The 27,973-nt window shown below is 41.8% G+C and overlaps 2 protein-coding genes across 12 annotated transcripts in view; one reads left to right on the top strand and one right to left on the bottom strand.

The window, feature by feature from the left end:
- Nucleotides 1-27,973, top strand: part of LOC126980737 (zinc finger protein 724-like) — a 106,515-nt gene that overhangs the window by 32,243 nt on the left and 46,299 nt on the right. The window lies entirely within an intron of this gene.
- On the bottom strand, nucleotides 697-27,470 carry LOC126980738 (zinc finger protein 431-like). 5 transcript variants are annotated; one of them, XM_050831023.1, is made up of 3 exons: nucleotides 27,008-27,470; nucleotides 18,859-18,942; nucleotides 697-2,212 (listed from the first exon to the last, which is right to left on the bottom strand). In XM_050831023.1, the coding sequence occupies exon 3, from the start codon at nucleotides 1,939-1,941 to the stop codon at nucleotides 862-864; it is 1,080 nt and encodes a 359-aa protein (XP_050686980.1). In that variant the 5' UTR covers nucleotides 1,942-2,212; nucleotides 18,859-18,942; nucleotides 27,008-27,470; the 3' UTR covers nucleotides 697-861. The 5 variants fall into 5 exon arrangements, with proteins under 5 accessions (XP_050686980.1, XP_050686979.1, XP_050686982.1 ...); XM_050831022.1 differs by having other exon boundaries at nucleotides 27,088-27,470; XM_050831025.1 differs by having other exon boundaries at nucleotides 18,859-18,937; nucleotides 27,088-27,470.

Below are 27,973 nucleotides of genomic sequence, written 5' to 3'. Positions count from 1 at the left end.
GCCAATCACAGCGGACGGGTTATGAGGGAGAGAAAGTGAAGGAGTTACAAATGCATAGTTCCTTGATACATGAAACTCATACACTAGGAGGCAAAAAAGGGATCCATCCATCTCATCTCATTAACATAACTCTAGTCCTGATATTTCAACAGATATTTGTCATTTGTCACAGACCACTTTGCCTACAGGCACTACACAGACAGGTGTATTTACCGACATACAAGGGGTGTAGGTTATCTCATTTATCACATTTACTGACATACAAGGGTGTAGGTTATCTCATTTATCACATTTACTGACATACAAGGGTGTAGGGTACCTCATTTATCACATTTACTGACATACAAGGGGTGTAGGTTATCTCATTTATCACATTTACTGACATACAAGGGGTGCAAGTTACCTCATTTATCACATTTACTGATATACAAGGGGTGTAGGTTATCTCATTTATCACATTTACTGACATACAAGGGGTGTAGGTTATCTCATTTATCACATTTACTGACATACAAGGGGTGTAGGTTACCTCATTCATCACATTTACTGACATGCAAGGGGGGCAGTCTATCTCATAAACACATGGAAAAGCTTGCGGGAAGAGGTGGTGGAGGTGTACAGTGCCCAACAAATGATGGAAAGGCAAAGGAATGTAGATATGGAGACAGGACTATTAGAGCTTAGCCCGGGCCCGTAGACTACAAACAGGTCAATACAAATAGGTAAATACACACACACGCGCACACACACACACAACCTGCCTTGATTGCCCATCTGGGCTATATTTTCTGTCCTTCATGCTAGTCAATGCTGCCCTGCACTGCCTACTCTCTCCCACATACAGCAGCACAACACAACACCTCAGAGGTGAATCTTCACATGTCTGGTAATCTCAGCTCTGGTCATGAAACGCTTTCCACAAGCATCACATTTGAACCCTTTGTGACCAGTGTGTCTTATGCTATGTCTCTTCAGGTATGACCTTAAACAGAATTTTTTCCCACAGACTTCACATTCATGATTTCTCTCACCAGTGTGTGTAAGGATGTGTCTGTTGAGGTAACTCTTCCGATTAAATCTTTTCCCACAGACTTCACATTCATGATTTCTCTCACTAGTGTGTGTAAGGATGTGTGTGTTGAGGTAACTCTTCTGATTAAATCTTTTCCCACAAACTTCACATTCATGATTTCTCTCACCAGTGTGTGTAAGGATGTGTGTGTTGAGGTAACTCTTCTGATTAAATCTTTTCCCACAAACTTCACATTCATGATTTCTCTCACCAGTGTGTGTAAGGATGTGTCTGTTGAGGTTACTCTTCAGATTAAATCTTTTCCCACAAACTTCACATTCATGATTTCTCTCACCAGTGTGTGTAAGGATGTGTCTGTTGAGGGTACTCTTCAGATTAAATCTTTTCCCACAAACTTCACATTCATGATTTCTCTCACCAGTGTGTGTAAGGATGTGTGTGTTGAGGCAACTCTTCAGATTAAATCTTTTCCCACAAACTTCACATTCATGATTTCTCTCACCAGTGTGTGTAAGGATGTGTCTGTTGAGGGTACTCTTCCGATTAAATTTTTTCCCACAAACTTCACATTCATGATTTCTTTCACCAGTGTGTGTAAGGATGTGTGTGTTGAGGTAACTCTTCTGAATAAATCTTTTCCCACAAACTTCACATTCATGATTTCTCTCACCAGTGTGTGTAAGGATGTGTCTGTTGAGGGTACTCTTCAGATTAAATCTTTTCCCACAAACTTCACATTCATGATTTTTTTCAGCAGTGTGTGAAAGGCTGTGTGTCTTGAGTTCACCCTTCTTGCTGAAACTTTCCCCACAAACTGCACAATCATGATTTCTTTCAGCAGAAGGAGTGAGTGTCTTAGTCAAAGTCACCCTTCCCAGGGAGGCTTTTCTCACACTCCTGGCTCTCATGGTTTCCTGAACCAGTGTGTGCAAGGCTGTGTCTGATGAACTTCCTCTCCCCTATCAAATTGTCCTACAGTCCTGACACTCAACCTTTCCCTTTCCTTTATGGCTGGAGAAGGCAGCAGCACGGTGGTGGTGGTCCTTCTCATCAGGCCTTGGTCCTCACACCAGTGACAGTCTGCTCCGCTGCTCCTGGCCACTCAGGCTGCAGGCCAGCCTTGAGGGCGAGGGGGCAGCAAGTCTTCCTCAACGCTACACTCATGGCCAGTAGTCCTTCCTGGTGTGTGGGAGATGTGTTAGGTCACATGTTCTATCAAGGTACAGGCAAGCCCCCTTAACAAACAATTATATTGCTGAGAAGCTGTTCACTAGGCAAAGTTTTGTTGTGCCAACTCATTATAACGTAGGTTAATTGGAGTGTGCTTACAGAACCCCAACTTTTCCCCTTTCACTCATACTGACCACTTATTTGCACAGTAAGAAGCCGTAGCTACTTGTGCACTCCCTGACTCCTCAGCGACACACCTGCACACCACGGTACTGGACTGAACACTGGTGGCTGGGTTGACGTGCATGATCACTGTGTGTGTGAATCACCTCATATGTGACCGTCATCACCTGTAGTACTGCAGGACACTGGCCTTTACCGACACCCTCCACCACTCACTGTTAGGTGTTAATGTACTCAAATTTAAGTGGGATTCATTAACCTGTACAGCCACGGCTCTGAGCCGTTGCTTGCATGTGTAATGCTCAGCCCCGACGACAGCTCTCAGCCATTGCCATTTCTTGACCCTGTAGTTTCTTACATGATGCCATGCGGCTGTAATATTCACACACGTTATGACTCATGATGCGGAGCAAGTGTACACTGCTTGGCAATTTGCCTCCATGCTTTATTTTATTTATTATTTTATTTTTTAACAGCAAAGGAGACAGTTCAAGGGCAAAAAAAGGAAACAATAATGAAAAAAAAAGCCGCTACTCACTGCTCCTAAAAAGAGTCCAGAGGAGTGGTCATTCATAATTCTATGACCTATAAACTTAACATATTGCCAAAAAATAACATTCCAAAAAAAAAGTGAAACTTTAAAAAAAAGCTACATTTCCCTAATGAAGGCACCAGCGCCAGGCAGTGTTGGCTGAGTGTGTTGAGTTGTGCCACACGTGGAGTTCACACGTCCCCCGAAATGTTCCAGCCTGGGAAGCCCTATTGCCTGCGTTATACTTGATATGTCATAATTACTATCGTATCCAGAATTCCAGCCAATTGGGAACAGTTCAGGAATTAACCCAGTAGCTGCGGGGATCATGTTTCTTAAAGGCCCCTCTAAGCGAGAAAAAGGAGAAAAAAATCATTACTCACGCAAACCATTTCATAATAGATATCAACGCATTTGTGATCAGTTTTTGCATCATCTATTTTTGTTTTTTTTTATATCATGTGAAAAATTTGGCCCATCGCTGGTACATGGTAAAGCCACAAATTTGGCCCGTCGCTGCCACTGGGTTAAGCATGGGAAAAACACAAACGTACCTCACGCACCAAGGGCAGAATGCTAACTGAAATGTCATGGCTGTACAGCACCGTATGTCTAACAGATTTCCTTCCGTGACACAAATTAACCCCCCCCAATTTTTTTTTTTTTTTTACAACAAAGGAGGCAGCTCAGGGGCACAAAAAAACAATAATAAAAAAAAGCCCGCTAATCGCTGGTCGTAAAAAAAGAATCAGAAGAGGTGGCCAAAAGCAAGGTCAGATTCGGAAGGAGAGGTGTCCTGATGCCCTCCTCTTGAAAGAGTACAAGTCGTAGGCAGGAGGAAATACAGATGAAGGAAGATTGTTCCAGAGTTTACCAGCGTGAGGGATGAAAGAGTGAAGATGCTGGTTAACTCTTGCATAAGGGGTTTGGACAGTATAGGGATGAGCATGAGTAGAAAGTCGTGTGCAGCGGGGCCACGGGAGGGGGGGAGGCATGCAGTTAGCAAGTTCAGAAGAGCAGTCAGCGTGGAAATATCGATAGAAGATAGAAAGAGAGGCAACATCGCGGCGGAATTTAAGAGGTAGAAGACTATCAGTAGGAGGAGGAGAGCTGATGAGACAAAGAGCCTTAGCCTCCACTCTGTCCAGAAGAGCTGTGTGGGTGGAGCCCCCCCAAACGTGAGATGCATACTCCATACGAGGGTGGACAAGGCCCTTGTATATGGATAGCAACTGCGTGGGGGAGAAGAAATGGCGGAGACGATACAGAACGCCCAACCTCGAGGAAGCTGATTTAGCGAGAGAGGAGATATGAAGTTTCCAGTTGAGATTTTGAGTTTAGGATAGACCGAGGATGTTTAGTGTTGAAGAAGGTGACAGCTGAGTGTTGTCGAAGAATAGGGGATAGGTGTTTGGAAGATTGTGTTGAGTTAATAGGTGGAGAAATTGAGTTTTTGAGGCATTGAAGGACACAAGGTTCCTTCTGCCCCAATCAGAAATGATAGCAAGGTCTGAGGTTAAGCGTTCTGCAGCCTCCAGTCTGGAGTCGTGTACTTCCTGTTGTGATGGTCTTCTACTGAAGGATGTTGAATAATGCAGAGTGGAGTCGTCGGCGTACGAGTGGACAGGACAGTTTGTTATGGAAAGATCATTGATGAATAACAGGAAGAGAATGGGTGATAGGACAGAGCCCTGTGGAACGCCACTGTTGATAGGTTTAGGGGAAGAGAAGTGACCGTCTACCACCGCAGAGACAGAACGGCCGGAAAGGAAACTGGAGATAAAGGAACAGAGAGATAGAATCCGAAAGAGGGCAGTTTAGAAAGCAAAGACTGGTGCCAGACTCTATCGAAGGCTTTCAATATGTCTAGCGCAACAGAGAAAGTTTCACCGAAACTGCTAAGACAGGATGACCAAGAGTCAGTTAAGAGAGCAAGAAGATCGCCAGTAGAACGCCCCTTGCGGAATCCATACTGGCGATCAGATAGAAGATTAGAAGTGGAAAAGGTGCTTTTGAATTTTCCGGTTAAGGATTGCTTCAAAAGCTTTAGATAGACATGAAAGTAAAGCTATTGGGCGGTAGTTTGAGGGATTGGAGCGGTCACCCTTTTTAGGTACAGGCTGTACAAAGGCATACTTCCAGCAGGAAGGAAAGATAGATGTAACTGTGGTATCAATATACCTCATTATACCTCATTGTTATTACGTAAAATATTAATGTGTAAGAAATTTATATGGTGCTAAAAGGATAAACTTGTATGGTGCTATTAGAAGGTAACATAGGTGCCGTTAAGACGCTTACACGCAGCTGCCGATGTTCGTTTGTTTGGGTTACGCGGGCAGCGAGTCTGTCGCTTATAAGTGGATATGAATTGTAGACTCAGTGATATGGAGCAGTGATTCAATCCGTGGCACTGGAGGTCAGTATATTTTGCTAATATTTCTATGTTATAACACAATGTTAAGCTATGTAATGTTCACATACTGTGTATAAGAGTGTTTAGAATAATTTAAGCTATGAATGCAACAATATATGACTTAGGCTTCAGTGCAAGGAGCCAGAAAGTTTGGGATGTGTAAATTGTATAAATCAGTTGATAGGATTGTTGATATGTTACCTAACAAGGAACTTAACCCTAATGCCAAGGTTTTCTCACCAAAAGTTGATCTGCAGGAACCTGACACACATGTGAACAACAATTCTGGTTGTCGGTCAAATGGCACTGATAATAATGTTAGGCATACTACCCCAGGTTCAGTCAGTCAGTTAGATGCAATGCAGAGGATAGCAGATATTATGTCAATGAGGCAAACCAGAAAACCTTCCACGTCCAGAACCAGAAGTGTTCAAGGGAGACATGTTAGTTTTCACAACATGGTTAAAAAGTTTTGAAATTTTCATTGAGTCCAGAACTACTGATTTTACCGAAAGGCTCTTTTACCTTGGAAGGTACACCGATGGTGAAGCCAAGGAAGCAATCAGTGGATTGCTTCAGTTAAATACTGAAGAAGCTTACATAAAGGCTAAGAAAACCCTAAAGGGTAGGTTTGGAAATCAGTTTCTTGTGTCTAATGCCTACAGAAAGAAGTTATATGAGTGGCCAAAAATTCAGCAGAATGATGGCCCAGCACTAAGGAAATTTGCAGATTTCCTGGACAGCTGCAAGACAGCAATGGAAAGCATACCTCATCTAGTGGTGTTAGATGACTCACAGGAGAATGTCAAATTATTGAAAAAGTTACCTGTCTCACTAGTTGAGAAATGGAACACAATAGTGTACAAGTATGCTTCTAGAGGTGATGATGATAGTGATGATGAAGGTCTAACAGACATAAGTTCTGAACAATATCCTCCCTTTAAAAGGTTCTGTAAGTTCATATGTAGAGAGGCTACAAAGGCGTGCAACCCAACATCATCGTACAGTGCAGTCATAGATGAGAATCAAAGGAGCACTGCAGTTGTAGCCAAAGGAAGAAATAGTAGTTCAAGTACTGATAAATCTGGAAACAGAAGTTTCAAGACAGAGGCATCAGAGGTAAAGCCGTCACACACAACAACGGACAACAAGGCTAGATATGATAAAAGGCATGAAGTAAGAAAAACAGGGCCAAGGAGACTGAGCTGCCTTTATTGCAATGAAGAGCATGATGTAGATGTGTGTAAAAAGTTTAACTTGCTTGATAACAATGCAAAGTTTGACTTTGTGCAGAAGCAGTACTTGTGTAGAGGATGCTTGAAGCGTGGTCACAGAAAGATAGATTGCCGTCATAAGAAATGTTGTAGTATGTGTCACTGATACCACCCAACATCTCTTCACAATAATGCTCTTGCACAAACTAGTGCTCCAACTGTCAAGGCAGGAGACTCAGATAAAGCAACTCAGCCAAAAGCAAATGAAAGCTCAGCAGTTTCAAACAAGATTAACACCAGTCAGTCTATGACCGGAGATATGCACACCATGATTGTGCCAGTGTGGTTACACCACAGAGACAATGAACACAATAAAAGGTTGGTGTATGCATTATTGGATTGTCAGTCTGATGTCTGTTTCACCAAAGAAAGCACGTTTGAAAGAATGGGAGTTAGTGGCTCACCAGTACACCTCAAGCTCTCCACAATAACGGGAGAACAGGTAGTCCCCTGCACAAAAATCAGTGGACTTGTTGTACGAGGATTCAGTGAGCACATGCAAATAGATCTTCCACCTGCATATTCCAAGGAAGATATTCCTGCAAAGGAGGCTCAGATACCATGCCCTGAAACAGCCCAAACCTGGCCACACTTAGCAAGAATCTCTAACAAACTGATGCCTTATGATTGAAATGTAGATGTGGCACTTCTTATTGGAGCTAACTGTATCAGAGCCATTAAGCCCAAAGAGATTATTGTGGGAGAAGATGATCCTTATGGAGTTAAAACACACTTAGGATGGGGCGTTGTTGGCCAAGCAATTAAAGAAACTAAGAAAGTTTCAGATGATGTAGCGAGAGCATATAGAACTATAGCCCAAGAAGTTGTCATCAGTGAAGAAAGAAAAGTTAGTTTCCTTGTTGTTCCTACTCAGACAAAAGAGTTAATAAACCCAGCACAAGTCAGGAACATGTTTGAGCTTGATTTTAATGATAAAGGAACTGACAACACTCCCTTTTCCTATGATGACAAAAGATTCCTGAAAAGGATGAGAGAGGGAGTGAGTCAGCAGAGAGAAGGGCACTATGAGCTGCCTCTTCCACTTAAGAATAATGACATCAAGCTTCCAAACAACAAGGACATGGCCTTGCATAGGCTCATGAAGTTAAAGGCAAAACTTATGAGAGATAGAAAATACCACCAAGATTACAAGGAATTCATGAAAGAATTAATTGACAAAGGCTATGCAGAAACTGTGCCAGCCAGGGACTTGCAACGAGCAGATGGTCAGGTGTGGTATATACCTCACCATGGGGTTTACCACCCAAAGAAACCAGGAAAGATAAGAGTGGTATATGATTGTAGTGCTAACTACAGAGGTCATTCTTTAAATGGTCACCTGTTACAGGGCCCAGACCTAACAAACAATCTGGTTGGGGTTCTATGTAGATTTCGTCAGGAAGTGACAGCCTTTGTATGTGACACAGAAGCAATGTATCACCAAGTCAAGGTGAACCCTGAACAAAGAGATTTGCTGCGCTTTCTGTGGTGGAATAATGGAAATCCAGGTGAGAATATGCTTGAATACAGAATGACGGCCCATTTGTTTGGAGCAACATCATCTCCAAGTGTTGCTAATTTTGCACTTAAGCAAGCTGCAAATGACTATGAGGCTCAGTATGGATATGAAGCAGCAAACTTCATCAGGAAAGAATTTTATGTTGATGATGGACTTAAATCAGTACCAACAGCACAGGATGCCATTGATCTGCTAATGAAAAGCAAGGCATTGTGTAAAATGGGAGGTTTTAATCTCCATAAGTTTCTGTCAAACAGTAAGGAAGTGTTAGCAGCAATAGCTCCTGAAGAAATGAATAACACTGTCAAGGGCCTGGATTTAAGTAAAGACATGCTACCTGTAGAAAGAACACTTGGAGTGGAGTGGTGTGTAGAATCTGATACTTTCCAGTTCAGAATACAAGTCAAAGAAAAGCCACTCACAAAAAGGGGCATATTGTCTACTGTGAGTTCAATATATGATCCATTAGGACTTGTGTCTCCTCTCATCCTCATTGGCAAAGGGATACTCCAGGAGTTATGCCGTGAAGGAGTAAGTTGGGATGAGGAGATACCACAGTATGTGAGGCCACAGTGGCAGCAATGGAGAGATGATCTACAAATTAGAGCACTTAAAAATACCACGATGTTACAAGCCTGAAGGATTTGGTGAAATTAAGAAAGTTGAACTGCATCATTTTTCTGATGCCAGTCAAAAGGGATATGGTCAGTGCTCTTACATAAGACTGATCAACACTGCTGATCAAATACACTGTGCACTTGTAATGGCAAAATCAAGAGTGACACCCCTCCGAGCCATCACTGTGCCGAGATTGGAACTCACAGCAGCAGTAGTGTCGGTGAGAATCAGTGCAGTCTTAAAGAAGGAGTTAGACTATGAAAATATTCAGGAAGTGTTTTGGACAGACAGTATGGTAGTGCTGGGATACATCAACAATGATTCTAAACGATTTCATGTATATGTAGCCAACAGAGTCCAGCAGATAAGGGATCAAACTTCACCAAGTCAGTGGAAGTATGTGGAAACAGAGCACAACCCAGCAGACTATGCCTCAAGAGGGCAGTCTGTAGAAGAGTTAATTAACAACGACAAGTGGTGGAATGGGCCACGCTTCTTGTGGCAACACTTTGAGATGAATGATGACCCATCAGAGCATCATGAATTGGAAGATGATGATCCTGAAGTAAAAAGAGTTGCATCATGTGCTATACAGACACATGAGCCGTTTAATGTACTGGAGAGGCTGAACTGTTTCTCTGATTGGTTCCGTATGAAGAGAGCCATTGCAGTGTGCCTTAGACTTCAAAGGAAGTACAAGAAGAATGCAGATGGGACACATAAAGGAAGAAGCCAAGAATACATTCCACTGACAGTACAAGAACTGAAAGAAGCTGAAAATGAGATAATAAGGCAGGCTCAGGCTCATGCCTTCCATGAGGAAATAAAGATGCTGAAGGGTGCAGGAAACCATGAGTCTTCCCCACAGACAAATAGAAGAGAAACAACAGTAAAGAAAACAAGCAAGTTGTACAAACTTGATCCCTTCATAGATGAAGATGGAATAGTAAGAGTTGGGGGAAGAATAAGGATGTCTACTCACCAAGTAGCAAGACATCCAGCAATCCTGCCTAAGGATTCCCATGCTACTGATCTACTGATTTGCTACTACCACAAAAGGGTACATCATCAGGGTAGGGGCATAACAGTAAATGAAATTAGAGCATCTGGGTACTGGATTTTGGGGGGCTCATCTCTGGTGGCTAGACATGTCTCAAAATGTGTAGTCTGCAGAAGAGTTAGAAGTGACACACAAGGTCAAAAGATGGCAGACTTGCCACAAGATAGGCTAGAGCCTTCCCCTCCCTTTACTTATGCTGCAGTTGACTTTTTTGGTCCTTTCTATATCAAAGAGGGACGTAAAGAGCTAAAGAGATATGGGGTTCTTTTCACATGCATGGTATCACGTGCAGTCCATCTAGAGACAGCAAACAGTCTGGACACTACTTCCTTTCTCAGTGCCTACCGCTTTATAGGAAGAAGAGGGCCAGTAAGGCAGTTAAGATCAGATCAAGGAACAAACTTTGTGGGTGCAAAAAACGAGTTAGCCAACTCTTTGAGAGAAATGGATGAGGAGAAGCTCAGAACCGAACTACTGAAGGACAGTTGTGATTGGGTTCATTTCAAGATGAATGTACCACATGCTAGCCATATGGGTGGGGTGTGGGAGAGACAAATAAGAACAGTGAGAAGCATATTGTCAGTGCTACTTGATCAACATGGACCTCAGTTAGATGATGAGACACTTAGAACATTCATGATAGAAGCAGAGACAGTTGTAAATGGTAGACCTCTAACTGTGGATAACCTTACCTCTCCTACTAGCTTAGAACCACTGACACCCAACACTCTGTTAACTATGAAGTCAAAGATTGTGATGCCTCCTCCAGGTAAATATGAAAGAATTGACTTGTACTCAAGGAAACGTTGGCGTAGGGTACAGTTCCTTGCAAATGAGTTCTGGTCAAGGTGGAAAAGGGAAGTTTTGCAGTCTCTTCAGCTTAGAAATAAATGGCAGAAACCTCAAAGAAACCTCAAGGTGGATGATATTGTTATTCTTAAGGATTGCAACCTAGCTAGAAACCAATGGAAGCTAGGCAGAATTTTTTTTTTTTTTACGTTGCTGCCTATTGCGCCGGTAGGCATCTTCCCAGTGGGTCCTGATGGTCGGCCCAAGGCTTCTTCCAGGTGAGGCCTGATGGTCGGCCCAGCCCGTTCTGGCGCAGGCGAGTGTTTTATAGTGGCGCCATCTTGCATTGGCTCATGCTGCCCCCCGGAACTCGTTCTTGATTCACTAGGACGGCTTCCTCTAGAGTCCGGGTTGATGGGTGGTCTTCAGGACAGCATGTGGGTAGTTTTAAGCCACTCGGCGGTGACCGAAAAATCCGAGGTGGTAGGGTGGGGATTCGAACCCGCGTCGTCCATCACGCGGTGAATGTGGGCCCAGTACGCAACCAGTTCGACCACCGCCTACCCATAACTGAGTGTCTTCCAAGTGATGATGGTCTTGTGAGAAAGGTGAAAGTGATGATGTCAGACTCATGTCTTGACAATTCAGGGAAAAGAATAAAGGCAATGAACATTGTTGAAAGGCCTGTTCAGTCTTGTTCTCTAGTTAGAATGTACTACTCAGGAAGACCAGGGCGACCCCACTGAGGAGCCCAAATGATCTGTTTGTACTTAGGAAGTGCAAAGATGATGTTAGCAGTATTTCATGTATCTGTAATACTCATGTTATGATCAATGTATTAAGTAGTTAAAAGTTAAATTGTCCTACAATTTAGGGGAGCCATGTAACTGTGGTATCAATATACCTCATTATACCTCATTGTTATTACGTAAAATATTAATGTGTAAGGAATTTATATGGTGCTAAAAGGATAAACTTGTATGGTGGTATTAGAAGGTAACATAGGTGCCGTTAAGAACGCTTACACGCAGCTGCCGATGTTCGTTTGTTTGGGTTACGCGGGCAGCGAGTCTGTCGCTTATAAGTGGATATGAATTGTAGACTCAGCGATATGGAGCGGTGATTCAATCCGTGGCACTGGAGGTCAGTATATTTTGCTAATATTTCTATGTTATAACACAATGTTAAGCTATGTAATGGTCACATACTGTGTATAAGAGTGTTTAGAATAGTTTAAGCTATGAATGCAACAATATATGACTTAGGCTTCAGTGCAAGGAGCCAGAAAGTTTGGGATGTGTAAATTGATTATGTCATCACTTTTCCCATAGTTTCACGGCATCAGCTAATTATCAGCTTATATCGTACACTTTGGGTGTGTCTCCCCGGAAGCAATCTTTAGTGCTTTATTGTTGTGAAACGGTGCTGGAATAAATAGTTGGAGGGTTCAAAAATGTGTTGTGGAACATAACCCCCTATAATTAATGGGTTGATAGGTTCAATATATGCGAATCCACATTATGCGAGCTTTTTGCAGAACGTATCCCTCGCATATAACGAATACCTGGTGTATTACGACTGAAATGAAGGAAGGACAGCAGGCGGGCAGTGAATGATGGAGAGGGAAGTGAGAGAGGTGCTACAAGAGGAAATGTAAGGCAGGTTCTTAGAAGATTGGAAAGCAGAACACAAGGAGGAGGAGGAAGAAGAGAATGGCAGGTTCTTAGAAGATTGGAAAGCAGAACACAAGGAGGAGGAGGAAGAAGAGAATGGCAGGTTCTTAAAAGACTGGAAAGCAGAACACAAGGAGGAGGAGGAAGAAGAGAAAGGCAGGCTCTTAGAAGACTGGAAAGCAGAACACAAGGAGGAGGAGGAGGAAGAAGAGAATGGCAGGTTCTTAGAAGATTGGAAAGCAGAATACAAGGAGGAGGAGGAAGAAGAGAATGGCAGGCTCTTAGAAGACTGGAAAGCAGAACACAAGGAGGAGGAGGAGGAAGAAGAGAATGGCAGGTTCTTAGAAGATTGGAAAGCAGAACACAAGGAGGAGGAGGAAGAAGAGAATGGCAGGTTCTTAGAAGACTGGAAAGCAGAACACAAGGAGGAGGAGGAGGAAGAAGAGGGGGAGGAAGACAGAGACAGAAAAGGACAACAACGACACATAGGAAATAAAGGTGGAAGAATACTAAATTAAACCCAGTAGCAGCGGGGATCATGTTTCTTAATGGTCCCTCTAAGCGAGAAAAATGAGGAAAAATCATCACTCACACAAACCATTTGTGATCAGATTATGTATCATCTATTCTGGGGGGGTTATATCATGGCACAAATTTGGCCCGTCGCTGCTACCATGTTAAATTTAATATAACCTAACGTGACCAAACCTTTCTATATCTTACCTAACCTAACTGGACCTGACCCCCATCCCCCCTGCTGCCAAAATACAATGTAATAGACTGCACTCATAAACTTTATACAGCAAAATTTTGATGTTTCGTTAATTTTCCAGAGCTTATTAGTTGCTGCACAGCATTCAACAACAAATACAAAGTTTCGTTTAGTCGGCGCAACATCTGTAGTCATATGCCAGAGAGAGACAGGAGGGGGAAGGAATTATAGGAGAAGGGAACAGACCCCAGGAGACGGGACACAACCCCCGATCAATACCTGGTACCCATTCACTGCTGGGTAGACAGGGGCGTAGGGTATCGGAAAAGCTGCCCAAATTTTTCCACTCCGCCTGGGAATTGAACCCGGGCTCTCTCGGTTGTGAGCCGAGTGTGCTAACCACTGCACCACGAAGCCTCATGGTGTAGGCATGACCCTCAAGTGAATGGCTACCTTTACTTTCATATTAGCCAGTACAGTAAAGCACTGGTAGGAGGTTGGTGTGACATGGAGTTTTAACCTTTTGATCTTTAACCCCTTCCCCGGCAGAAACGTGTATACATGTTTTCACAAAATGTTCTTTTTTCAGTCGTCGACGAGTATACTCGTCTAAAACTTTACCTTAAAAAACCAGCTACATACGTATATACTCGTCGATTTTAAGCCTTTGTAAGCCATTCTACGTGTGAAATGAGTATTCTCGTCAAATCGTACGCCTGGCAGAGGCGATAGGGTAGAGCTGTGGGATTTCAAGGACATTGTTACTAGACTTGCTCCGACAGCCATCGTCGTCGGATGGGTGTTGTTTGCATCCACATTTGCATTCATTTTTTTGTAGCATTTTCAAGTGTTACACCCCAAATGTCTAGTTCAACGGAAGATAGTGAATATGAACCTTCCCTCAGAAGCTTGAATACTTCTGATAACTCTGCCAGTTCATCAGACAATGACTATTTCTCGACAAGTGAGGAGGAGGAGGGGGGTGAGGGGAGAGCTTGGAGAAGCCTCGAGTTGTCAGAGGAGCGTATGAATGCACCACCACCACGTTTTCCTTTCACAGGAAATCCTGGAATAAAGATTGATGAAAACCCAGCAGAACTGAGTCCATTTGAATCCTTCAGTCTTTTTATTGATAAAAGGATTATTGACTCTGTACTGGTAGAGACTAATCGTTTTGCTAAACAAACTGGGCAAGATGATTCTTTGTGGCGCCCTGTAACAGAGGCTGAACTTTTTGTATTTTTTGCCATGAAAATGCTTGGGGGTATTGTGAAAATGCCAGAAGAAGAAATGAACTGGTCACATGATGAACTGCTTGAAAGACCAATTTTTCGGCAGCTAATGACTATGAAACGGTACAGTAAGATCAAGCAATATCTTCATTTTGTAGATAATGAAACTCATGATGCACAAACTCACCCCAACCCAAAATTGTATAAGATTTATGATGTATTCATGACATTGTGTGAGAACTTTGGGAAGTGTTACACCCCTAGGCAAGATGTATGTATAGATGAGAGCCTTATGTTGTTCAAAGGAAGGTTAGGATGGGTACAGTACATTCCACTGAAAAGGAGGAGGTTTGGAGTGAAATATTTCATGTTGTGTGAGTCAAAGACTGGATATGTGTACAACATGACCATTTATGTTGGCAAAGGAACACAGTTTGATCCAGAGTATGATGCATAGCCTGTGAGTTCGCGTGTTGTTTTATCTTTGATGAAGCCCTTATTTGGGAAAGGTTATTGTGTTACTGTGGATAACTATTACACTAGTCCACAATTAGCTGATGCTCTAGTTATGAACCAGACTGATACTTATGGAACTCTACGTATGAATCGAAAAGAAGTGCCAGAAGAACTGAAAAGAAAAAAACTGAAGAAAGGAGAAGTTGCAGCATTTCAGAGAGGCAAGGTAATGACTCTTCGTTGGAAAGACAAAAAGGATGTTGCAATGCTATCAACCATTCACAACCCAGCCATGCATGACATTGAGACAAGACAAGGGCCTGTGAAGAAACCCAAAGTTGTATGTGAATACAATCATACAATGGGAGGAGTTGACAAGGTGGACCAGCAACTGGTAGATTATCCCATTCCAAGGAAACGGGGTAAGAAATATTACAAGACAGTTTTCTTCCATTTGATGGATATTGGAGTATGGAATGCTTTCATCCTGCATCAAGAAGCATTCACTCAGTCAGGAAAAAAAAGCCTAACACACCTGAAGTTTCGTTTGGAAATTATACGATACATATTTGGCAAGTATGGACCTGCTTTACCACCAAGAAGATCACCAGGTAGACCCTCGACATCACCAGGAAGTTTGCGGCATACGCCAGGAGGACATTTTCCAATGGAAGTTCCACCAACAGAAAAAAAGAAAAATCCAACAAGAAAATGTGTTGTATGCAGTCTGAAGCGTGACCATAGAGGGAAACAAGTCAGGAAAGAGTCACGCTACATGTGTAAAGTTTGCCAAGTAGCTCTATGTGTTGTGCCATGCTTTGAAAAGTACCATTCTAAATAATTTCATCTAGAAACTTTCTGAGGAAATACTATTCTTTTATATGTGGAAATAAAATTCATTTGTTTTATTTTTTTGCTAACAACTTACAGTTTTCAATTGATTTTGTTCATAATAAAATGCCGGAAAAAGGAATTTCATTTATTATGCATATTATAATTACTGCTAGATATTTGGTAACAATTGTAATAAAAATTAAAAATAAAATAGGTTTTCATTTCTCTTTACATTTGGTAATAAAATTTTGAGAAAAATTAAGAAAATATGGTAAAAAAATATGGTTTATAGGAAGACGAGTTGACTCGTTTTTGCCGACAAAGGTATTCTCAAAATAAAAAGTTAACCACAAAAATGGGAAGAAAAAATAATTACAAACTGTTTTCATGACCAGCATCAAAAATACTATATGGAACCAAAATAAAAAAAATAATCTGGAAAAGAAACGTTTTTAACAAAAAAATTGTTGGGGAAGGGGATAAACTGTTTCCTGTCTTGAGGTGTAAAGGTTGATAGAAAACATATATGACAACAAGAACAGTTGGTTAACTCGGTAGCTGAGGAGATCAGGTTTCTTAAGGGGGGCGGCTACGGGGTATTTTTGGCCGAATATTTTTGAAATCTGAGAAATTCTTTTTCTTCGCTCACTGTGGCCGAGATAGCCTAAATTATCAAGTGGTAAGGTTTGTTTTGGTCAAATTAAATCCCTTACGGCCGGGAAGCCATGTTTAAATACCCCGCGCGGTTGCGTCAGAGGCCTGAGTCACGCGGTTACACACGTTGTGTCATTCAATGCTTATATACGCGTAAATTTTCAATAAAAAATGATTTCTTCTTTATGAATCTGCATCACTTGGCATCTCAGAGAGGGTGGATGGAGTGAGTCATGCTGCCCGAGGGCCGAGAGGACTGTAGATCACGCGTCACAACTTTGGGTATGAGGATGGGAACATAATATTACATATGTTTGGTTCTCAAGAAAGATTACAAGAATCTCTTCACTGGCAAGACCTTGAAAGAGCCAGACATGCAACACCCAAGTCCAAAAAGAAAAGAAAACAGCAGAAGAAGGATGAAGAATACCAGCCTGGAGAATATTGATAAAATCTGGCGACAATGAGAAAGGTAGCGCCTTTTGACACCCTCACATACCAGTGAATAATACTTTCTCAACACTGAGAAAGGGGGACCAGATGCCTTATCAATATCTCCAGTCAATCAGCAAGGTTTGCACAATCATGTGTAAAAATTTCATCTCAATCGGACAATTATGAAGGGCATGACAGGGGTAAATGCAAAAAAAAAATTTAGGAGCCGATTTCTCAAAATTTGGTTTTTTACACTTCAAAAAATTTCAAAAAATCAGTAAATCATCTGACTGACAATTGTTAGGTATCAATAAAAACTTCAATCAAAGGCCGATTTTTTTATTGGAATAGATTTTTCAATATGGCCATAGAAAACGGGATACAGAGCGGAGAAAATCAAGTGTGAAAAAAAAATTAAAAAATTTTTCTCTCAAAGATAAAAGCAAAAATCAAAAATCTGTTCCCGACAAAATGTAGATATATAATCGAAGTTTCATTGGTAATTTTTTCAAAGTGATTGACTTAAAAATAAAGCCTGTGAAACAAATTGAAAAAAAACGCGTTTTACCTCAGTGCCCCCTATCATTCACCCAATCTCCATGAAATTCACTATACACTCCTCATTAACACCAACAAACAACATAATAAAATTTCAAGGCTATTGGACCTACCAAAAGAGCTGTAGGGGGGGGGGGTAGTCGCCCCCCTTAAAGGCCCCTCTAAGCGAATTAACCCCTTGACCGCGGATTTCCCACAAGAAGACATCACCAAGCTACAGGAATGGAACAAAAAGTGGCTGCTACAATTCAATGAGGAAAAATATGTAAAGTCCTGTATCTTGGGAGGGGATATCCAGCATACCAATACAACATGGGAAACACTCCACTATCCACCACAGAGGCAGAGAAAGACCTGGGAGTATATGTTACCAGGCTACCAGTGAAGGCCAAATCCGTACCAATCGCAGCAGATGGGTTAATGAGACTCAACCAATAACCATAACATATATCAAAGCATTTGTGATCAGTTTATACATCATTTATTTCGGGAGGTTTATATCATGGCAAAAATTTGGCCCATCACAGGTACACGGTAAAGCCACAAATTTGGCCCGTCGCTGCTGCCGGGTTAAGTAGGAAACAAGATAGTGAAGGCTGCATAAATAGAATCTTAACAAAAAGGAAATGATAATTTTTTGGCTAATCCTCTATTTTTTTTCAAGATACTACTTTTTTATAGCTTTTGATGTTTTAACCCGGTAGCTGAGGGAACCATGTTTCTTGAAGGTCCCTCTAAGCGAGAAAAATGAGAAAAAATCATCACTCATGCAAACCATTTCATAATATATATCAACATATTTGTGATTTGTTTATGCATCATCTATTTTGTGGGTCTTTATCATGGCACAAATTTGGCCCGTCGCTGCTACCGGGTTAAAATACATAATCTGATATTTGTTTATCTCCTGTGACTAGTTTTGTCTTTACCCCATCCCAAAGATTTTTAATGATTTCTGAGGGAAACAGATGGCACACATTGAAAACAAATCAAAATCTTTTGAAAACAAACCAAAATCTATCAGGAAAAGTTGGAAAGTTTCGTTTAGTCGGTGCAACATCTGTAGTCATATGCCGGAGAGAGACAGAAGGGGAAGGAATTATAGGAGAAGGAAACAGATCCCAGGAGACGGAACACAACCCCCGATTAATACCTGGTACCCATTCACTGCTGGGTGGACAGGGGCGTAGGGTATTGGAACAGCCGCCCAAATTTTTCCGCTCCGCCCGGGAATCGAACCCGGGCTCTCTTGGTTGTGAGCCGAGTGTGCTAACCACTGCACCACGAAGCCCCCGTCTATCAGGAAAAAAGGGTTTCATCCACTTACATGATGCAACGCAGATACATATAAATAAATGTAGTAGACGAGGCAACTGTGGAGTGAGCCAGCCCGGTCCACGCACTTCAATTCTAGTTAACCTGTTGACTGCGGATTTCCTACAAGAAGACATCACCAAGCAACAGGAATGGATCAAAAAGTGAAGAAAAATGTAAAGTCATGCACCTTAGGAGGGTATATCCAGCATACCAATACCACATGGGAAACACTCCATTATCCATCACAGAGGCAGAGAAAGACATGAGAATATATGTTACCAGGCTACCAGTGAAGGTCAAATTAGTTCCAATTGCAGCAGACAGGCTAAGAAATCTGTGGATAGTCAGCTATTGCGGCTCAATAGAGTATATAAGAACTACTTCTCAACTCACCCAGTGATGAGACGGGAGCGCCAGGCGGCTTGAACACGAGAGAGGCAATGTTGGACCTTCCACCCATCCCACACGCCGGCTATCCTGAAACAAATTCAAATCTTTCAACACTGGAGACAACACTACAGTGAAACCAAACTGTCAAGTCTGTCTGGGCGTAGTCTTTCTTCCTTTCAGCTCTTACACACTTCAACATTTATCTCTTCCTCTCATATGTAAGGTAAAGGTAACATATGAGAGGAAGAGATAGGTGTTGGGACTGTGTGGCAGAGCAGAGGGGAGAAATGGACCCAAGGGAGCCTCCGCCCAAACGGACTCGACAATTTGGTTTTACAACAGGAAGTAATGAAGTCTTATAATCTTCACAAACACTAAGCACAATATGAAGGCATAAACATCAAGGAACAGGATAATATATCTTAGAAATAAAAAATGATAATCATATATGAGAAAATCAAAGATCATTTTCTTGCCCTGACATGTGTAGTACGTATTTTCATTGCAATAAAAAAATATATACATATCTATGTACCTAATAACAGATGTCTTTTTATTAACCCGGTAGCAGCGGGGATCATGTTTCTTAATGGTCCCTCCAAGTGAGAAAAATGAGAAAAAATCATCACTCACACAAACCATTTCATAATATATATAACATTTGTGATCACATTATGTATCATCTATTTTTTGGGGGTTATTTCATGGCACAAATTTGGCCTGTCACTGCTACACGGTAAAGCCACAAATTTGGCCCATCGCTGCTGCACAGAAAAGCCACAAATTTGGCCCGTCGCTGCTGCACAGAAAACCCACAAATTTGGCCCGTTGCTGCTGCACAGAAAAGCCACGAATTTGGCCCGTCACTGCTGCACAGAAAACCCACAAATTTGGCCCATCGCTGCTGCACAGAAAACCCACATATTTGGCCCATCGCTGCTACACAGAAAACACACAAATTTGGCCCATCGCTGCTGCACAGAAAACACACAAATTTGGCCCATCGCTGCTGCACAGAAAACACACAAATTTGGCCCATCGCTGCTGCACAGAAAACACACAAATTTGGCCCGTCACTGCTGCACAGAAAACCCACAAATTTGGCCCATCGCTGCTGCACAGAAAACCCACAAATTTGGCCCATCGCTGCTGCACAGAAAACCCACAAATTTGGCCCATCGCTGCTGCACAGAAAACCCACAAATTTGGCCCATCGCTGCTGCACAGAAAAGCCACAAATTTGGCCCATCGCTGCTGCACAGAAAAGCCACAAATTTGGCCCATCGCTGCTGCACAGAAAAGCCACAAATTTGGCCCATTGCTGCTGCACAGAAAACCCACAAATTTGGCCCGTCGCTGCTACCGGGCTAAACAGTAACTTATCTTAATTTCTTTGTTTATTTATGTATGACCTATGAAACGTCGGCAGACCCTTTTCAGGGCTTTCACGAGTTGTGGCTGTGGTACGGTGGACCCTAAAAAGGGCTGGCCATAAAACCCATAATTCCAGCTAATTGTAGGCGGTGGTGGCATAGCGCAACCCACCATGAATGCCCTGGTTAATTGTGGTGGGTGAGTGATATTGAGGTGGCCTTTTTTTGTCATAGGTGGTGCTGTAAGGTTATGGCATACTGAATTAGCTATCCATACAGTAATCACTTGTCATATTCTCTATATAAGACAACAAGCAACTCTCGGCTTGATGCCACGCGTCATAAGACTATTTATTTTGTAACAAACACCACCCAAAAAGAATGGAGTTTGATTATAAGTAAATATTTTTAACGTATTAATGGTTAAGAGATCAGTACTCTGATGTATGTTCCATGCTGTTTTCTTAGTCTCAAAATGCAGTGTAATTTTGTCCTTTCTCGGCCACTTCTCGGCTTTCCCATAGCCGAAGCCCACGGGTTAATGGTCCCTCAAAGCGAGAAAAATGAGAAAAAAATCACCCCTCACACAAACCATTTTATAATATACATCAAAGCATTTGTGATCAGATTATGTATCACCTATTTTGGGGGGTTTATATCATGGCACAAATTTGGCCTCTCGCTGCTACATGGTAAAGCCACAAATTTGGCCCGTCGCTGCTACCGGGTTAAAAAGATTATTTAAGGTCATTTTGTTTGTTTTGATCGTTACCAATGGCTGTTATCACCACTATAGTATTTCCACATAAAACTGGCCGGTGGGGTAGTGGCGGCTGTGGGGTTAGCCTAGCCCCGCACCTTGCCACACACTCTCAAAACCTCTCCCTTCCTCTGCAGCCGCCACTACCCCATAGGCAAGTTTCACGTGGAAAATTAAAGCGTCGATCGCCATCATTGGGAGCGATCAAAACAAACAAAAAAGTGACTGTGAAAGCGGCCCTAAGACCCACACACAACCTGGACCTTCCCAACCCTGACCAACAGATGTTTCTCTCTCTCTCTCTCTCTCTCTCTCTCTCTGTCAGTCAATCTGAATAAAAAAGATGCAATAAATGTCATGTTAATTGAGAGAGAGAGAGAGAGAGAGAGAGAGAGAGAGAGAGAGAGAGAGAGAGAGAGAGAGAGAGAGAATTATTTCTCTTAAGAAAAAAAGCTACTGCAAAATAATAGCTTAGTTTTCTTATATGCATAATAATAAGTTATTATTCATATATGCAAAATACGTAATAGCCTAGTATTCCTAAATGGTAAATAATAGTATAGTATTCCTAAATGCAAAATAATAGCCTAGATTCCTAAATGCAAAATAATAGTTTAGTATTCCTAAATGCAAAATAATAGCCTAGATTCCTAAATACAAAATAATAGCTTAGTATTCCTAGCCTAATTTCCTCAATGTAAAATAATAGCTTAGTATTCCTAAATGCAAAATAATAGTTTAGTATTCCTAAATGCATAATAGCCTACTAGTTTCCTAAATGCAAAATAATAGCCTTGTCTCCTAAATGCAAAATAATAGTTTAGTATTCCTAAATGCATAATAGCCTTCTAGTTTCCTAAATGCAAAATAATAGCCTTGTCTCCTAAATGCAAAATAATAGCTTTGTATTCGTCAATGCAAAATGATTGCTTGGTATTCCTAAATGCAAAATAATAGCCTCGTATACATGAATTCAAATTAATAGCATATTATTCCTAAATGCTAAAGAATAGCCTAGTGTTCATGAATGCAAAAATAATAGCCTTGTTTAACTAAATGCAAAATTATAAGTTGGTGTACACAGTAAAATTATAATGTATTGTCTTGACTACTTCATTGCCTTATTAGCAAGTTATTACAGCTTGTAAAACTCTTCCCACTTATAGTTTATTACAGAAGTTGTAGATACGGTATAACATGCAGAAAACCTTACAACATACAAATAAAATTCAATATTCCTCAAAACAACTCACCTCATTCCAAGGACATCACAACCCCCGGGTTAAGAACCGCTGAATTAGAAGCAAGAAACAATGAAGCAATATCAGCGACAGCAAGGGAGTGTAGCGCGGGGTACTACTTACTTGAAGCACTGGGTGTTCGCTACTAACCGACTATGCACGAGTGTTGCCCGCCTATCCAGCGAGCTGCTGCGGCAAACCTTATAACTATGACGCATTTTTTTCCTACTAAGCTCAAAGAAAGGCTCTAGGACAGCAAATTATTAGTTTTTTTTTTTTTTTCAACAGAGGAGTCAGTTCAAGGGCATACAAAAAAGGTAACAAATGTAAAAAAAAAAAAAAGCCTGATACTCATAACCACTTGAACGAGATCTTTAGAGAAAACCACCAGTTATCAAAACTTAATGGAGGTACAAAATCATTTACTGTATTGAAAAGTACTGATGTGTAGTAATCATGTATATTTGAAGTGGTCACAGCTCATTTTCTCATGTGCTTAGCTCATTATTACTTTTCTGAAATTTTTCACTTAATGAAAATGCCCAAAAATGAATACATAATAAATAAATAGAAAACTAATAAATTTATCCCCTTGGCTGCGGATTTCCTACAAGAAGACATCACCAAGCTACAGGAATGGATCAAAAAGTGGCTGCTACAATTCAATGAAAAAAAATGTAAAGTCCTGCACCTTGGGAGGGGATATCCAGCACACCGACACCACATGGGAAACACTCCACTATCCACCACAGAGGCAGAGAAAAACTTGGGACTATAATGTTACCAGGCTACCAGTGAAGGCCAAATCCGTGCCAATCGCAGCGGACGGGTTAAAGTTAGCACCAAATTAAGCTTAAGACTACCCACATGCTGTCCTGAAGACCATCCATCAACCCAAACTCTAGAAGAAACTATCCAAGTGAATCAAGAACGAGCTCCGGGGGGCAGCATGTGGCAACAAAACCTGGCGGCACAATAAAACACTTGCCTGCGCCATGACGGGAGGGGCCCGACTACCATCCAGCAGGCCCCTCAAGAAAGCCTATCGGTGATATGGGCCAGCACACACACACACACACACACACACACACACACACACAAAAAAAAAAAAAAAAAAAAAGCATGTTAGGAACCAAAGGTACTCTACAGTATTCTGAAAACACAGCCTAACCACAATCACAGGTCCAGCACTGTTGGACTTAATAGGGGATATGTTGCTGGTTTACAGGTTTACCTTATCCTGCCCATAACCCGGTAGCAGCGACGGGCCAAATTTGTGGCCTTACCGTGAAGCAGCGACGGGCCAAATTTGTGCCCTGATATAAAACCCCCAAAATAGATGATACATAATCTGATCACAAATACTTTGCTATATATTATGAAATGGTTTGTGTGAGTGATGATTTTTTCTCAGTTTTCTTGCTTGGAGGGACCATTAAGAAACATCATCCTCGCTGCTACTGGGTTAACATATCATATAACACATATTCAATACATCGAGTAGCAGGCTTTTTTATTGTTTCCTTTTTTTTTGTGCCCTTGTGCTGTCTCCTTTGCTGTAAAAATTAAAAAATAAAAAAATAAATAAAAAGACAAATCAACAAATAGGAAAGGAGAGAAAGAGAGAAGAAGAATGAAAAATAAAGGAAGAAAGAGGGAAGGAAATAAATAAATAAAGCAAAACAAAGAGAAAGAAAACCAACCACTTCTACTACTATAACCGTTACTACTACTACAGACATGGCAAATTTCACCGGTAACTAGATAGCGCCGCATTATTGATCCCAGTTTTTCGCCCATAACTTAAAAAATCCTGCACAGAGAGGGCTAAATTTTGGATACTATATAGTTCATATGTATGTCTACCTACTGTCAAAACTTGAGGAAAATTGAACCAGAACTTTTTGAGATATGGGAATCCAAAAAAAATTTGCGCCGAGTTCGTGCCCATTCACTAAGTCAAGATTGGGCTATTTGGGCAAGATAACATGGCATGGTTGAGCACAGGCTTGGTGGTGTCTCCCAACTTATCAAAATACTTGCATATTAATAACTTTTCGCTTCCTTATTATTGTTCCCTGTTTTTTGGCCATAACTCAAAAAATACTGCACACAGATGGCTAAATTTTGGATACCATATAGTTCACATGTATGTCTACCTATTGTCAAAACTTGAGGAAGATTGAACCAGTACTTTTTGAGATATGGGAGTCCAAACTTTTTTGCACTGAGTTCGTGCGCCGAGTTTGTTACTATTCACTAAGTCAAGATAGGGCTATTTGGGCAAGATAACGCGGCATGGCAGAGCACAGGCTTGGTGGTGTCTCCCAACTTAACAAAATAATTGCATATTAATAATTTTTCGCTTACTTATTATTGATCCCCATTTTTCGGCCATAACTCAAAAAATGCTGCACACAGACGGCTAAATTTTGGATACTATATAGTTTATATGTATGTCTACTTACTGTCAAAACCTGAGGAAGATTGAACCAGTACTTTTTGAGATATGGGAGTCCAAATTTTGTTGCACCGAGTTTGTTACTTTTCACTAAGTCAAGATAGGGCTATTTAGGCTTAAGATAACACAGCATGGCAGAGCACAGGCTTGGTGGTGTCTCCCAACTTATCAAAATAATTGCATATTAATAATTTTTTGCTTACTTATTATTGATCCCCGTTTTTTGGCCATAACTCAAAAAATGCTGCACACAGATGGCTAAATTTTGGATACTACATAGTTCACATGTATGTCTACCTACTGTCAAAACCTGAGGAAGATTGAACCAGTACTTTTTGAGATGTGGGAGTCCAAAAAATTTGCGCTGAGTTCGTGCCTATTCATAAGCCACCCAATATAAATGATACATAATCTGATCACAAATGCTTTGATATATATTTTGAAATGGTTTGTGTGACGGGTGATTTTTCTCATTTTTCTTGTTTGGGGGGACCATTAAGAAACATGATCCCCGCTGCTACCGGGTTAAACTAACATGCACACAGGGAAATAAGTAGCACCCACCCACACGGGGAAACACAAACTCCACCATTCCACACTTTAATTAAGCCCTAACCAAACTAGTGAGTGTTATCCATTGTTACCCCTGAGAAAAGGAAAGTTTTGTTTAGTCGGCGCAACATCTGAGGTCATATGCCGGAGAGACAGAAGGGGAAGGAATTATAGGAGAAGGGAACAGACCCCAGGAGACGGGACACAACATCTGTGGTCATATGCCGGAGAGACAGAAGGGGAAGGAATTATAGGAGAAGGGAACAGACCCCAGGAGACGGGACACAACATCTGTGGTCATATGCCGGAGAGACAGAAGGGGAAGGAATTATAGGAGAAGGGAACAGACCCCAGGAGACGGGACACAACATCTGTGGTCATATGCAGGAGAGACAGAAGGGGAAGGAATTATAGAAAGGAACAGACCCCAGGAGACAGGACACAACATCTGTGGTCATATGCCGGAGAGACAGAAGGGGAAGGAATTATAGGAGAAGGGAACAGACCCCAGGAGACGGTACACAACATCTGTGGTCAGATGCAGGAGAGACAGAAGGGAAGGAATTATAGAAGGAACAGACCCCAGGAGACGGAACACAACATCTGTGGTCATATGCAGGAGAGACAGAAGGGGAAGGAATTATAGAAGGGAACAGACCCCAGGAGACGGGACACAACATCTGTGGTCATATGCAGGAGAGACAGAAGGGGAAGGAATTATAGAAGGGAACAGACCCCAGGAGACGGAACACAACATCTGTGGTCATATGCAGGAGAGACAGAAGGGGAAGGAATTATAGGAGAAGGGAACAGACCCCAGGAGACGGGACACAACATCTGTGGTCATATGCCGGAGAGCAGAGCTGGGCACTTCCGTACCTCTGTCCGCACCTCCGCTCCTCCGGACCTGCGGACCTTTAAACGAGGTGCGGAGGTCCGAAGTGCGGAAAGTTTTTCAAAAGTGCGGAAGTAACAGGTGCGGAACGGCAGTATTTTAAGTCCGTACCTCCGCACCTGAGGTTTTCAAGGATAAAAAAAATGAAAACGACAAACAGTCCGCGCTCTGCAGTAATACTTCCGGTCGTTTACGCGGTCTGTGCTGCAGGGCATGTTTTCCCGCCACTTGAGTGACGTCACTCATTCAGATTTACGGCCCGGTGTTGCATGTGTACTGAGGTATGATAATTATGAAGAGTGTAAAAGTAGTTACTTTACTTCAGGTGGTGGAGATTCTATGCGTTAAAATGACAATAATGATAACAAAAATAATGGTAATAATAATAATAATAATAATGATAATAATAATGCTGCTGCAGTATTGCCTTGTATTTCTTTTTTTTTAAGGTACGGACTAGATTTTTCAGGCGCGCTTTAATAGTTTTGGGTACGGTACCGGAGGTGCGGAGGTGCCGTACCGGAACGAGTGAAAAAATTTTAGGCGCGGAAGTACAGGTACGGACTATATGTGTTTCGAGGTGCGGAGGAGCGGTACCGGACTACCCGATATCCAGTAACGCGCCCAGCTCTGCCGGAGAGACAGAAGGGGAAGGAATTATAGGAGAAGGGAACAGACCCCAGGAGACGGGACACAACCCCCGATTAATACCTGGTACCCATCCACTGCTGGGTGGACAGGGGCGTAGGGTATCGGAAAAGCCGCCCATATTTTTCCACTCTCTCGGTTGTGAGCTGAGTGTGCTAACCACTGCACCACGAAGCCCCCTTACCTATGAGGAAGACACACAGAGCACCCTTTTGGCCTCACCTTCCTTCCTCTCCTCACACAAGTAATCCCACAGCGCCGCTTCAAAAAGTGTTCACGGCTGCATGTGTTAATAACTCTACCTCTTTGGCTCTCCCGTCACGTCCCAGGCAGCCGGGGAACACCCTCTCCTTGTCTTGATTAACTTCTCGTGTGTTTCCAAAGAATAGAGAAGAGAAAATCAAATCTCAGGGCTCGATCTTGGTCTTGATCTTGATGTCACAGGAGGCTTGAGGTTTCTCCCAGTGCCGTATTTTAAGACACCATCGCTTCTCACATCAACTATTTCTAAAGGTCAAAGAGGGGATCAATCGGGTTTTCATGAGTGTTTTTAAGGTTCATGGCACAGAAGAAGGGTCAAACTACTACCAGGGTCATAAAACTACCCCTGGAAAGGCCTACAGCTCCTACGAAAGCCATGTCAAATATGTGAACTTGGGCGACGAAATGTTTTAAAATACGACCCTTTGTATCGGCAGCTCCTGTGAAAGAAACACAGAAAATCGGTGTTCAGCTACTCGGGGCAAGATGTCATTGCCTATACAGAAATGAGACAAAACCAAAACTTTATACAGAACACACAAAACCAAAGCGGAGACTACTTAATAGCCGATATACTTGTGTTTCAACCATTAACTCTGGAAGAAATTGTAGACAGAAAAAACTATATCACAACAATATGGAACAGAAGAAAAAAGAAAAGTGAACAAAACTTAAAGACAAGAACGCCAATCAAGAATCAAGAATCCAGAATTGTGTTCTGTTGGAAATAACATATAAAAAGATGTTTAATAGCAAGCTGTGAAGAATTGCTCCAAATAGTACACACCACGGTGCTATATGCTTTACATTTTATTAAGAGTATAATAAGCTCAGCCATATTGTCCTGCAGTTAATTTTTAGTCAGATAATTTCTCCCCTTTTTTTACAATTTAAGTTGTGATTGTGTTCATGTATACCAGCAGCTCT

This window comes from Eriocheir sinensis, chromosome 45 (genome assembly GCF_024679095.1).
Source record: "Eriocheir sinensis breed Jianghai 21 chromosome 45, ASM2467909v1, whole genome shotgun sequence".
Lineage (NCBI taxonomy): Eukaryota > Metazoa > Arthropoda > Malacostraca > Decapoda > Varunidae > Eriocheir > Eriocheir sinensis.
This window is presented reverse-complemented; position numbering and strand designations above follow the sequence as displayed.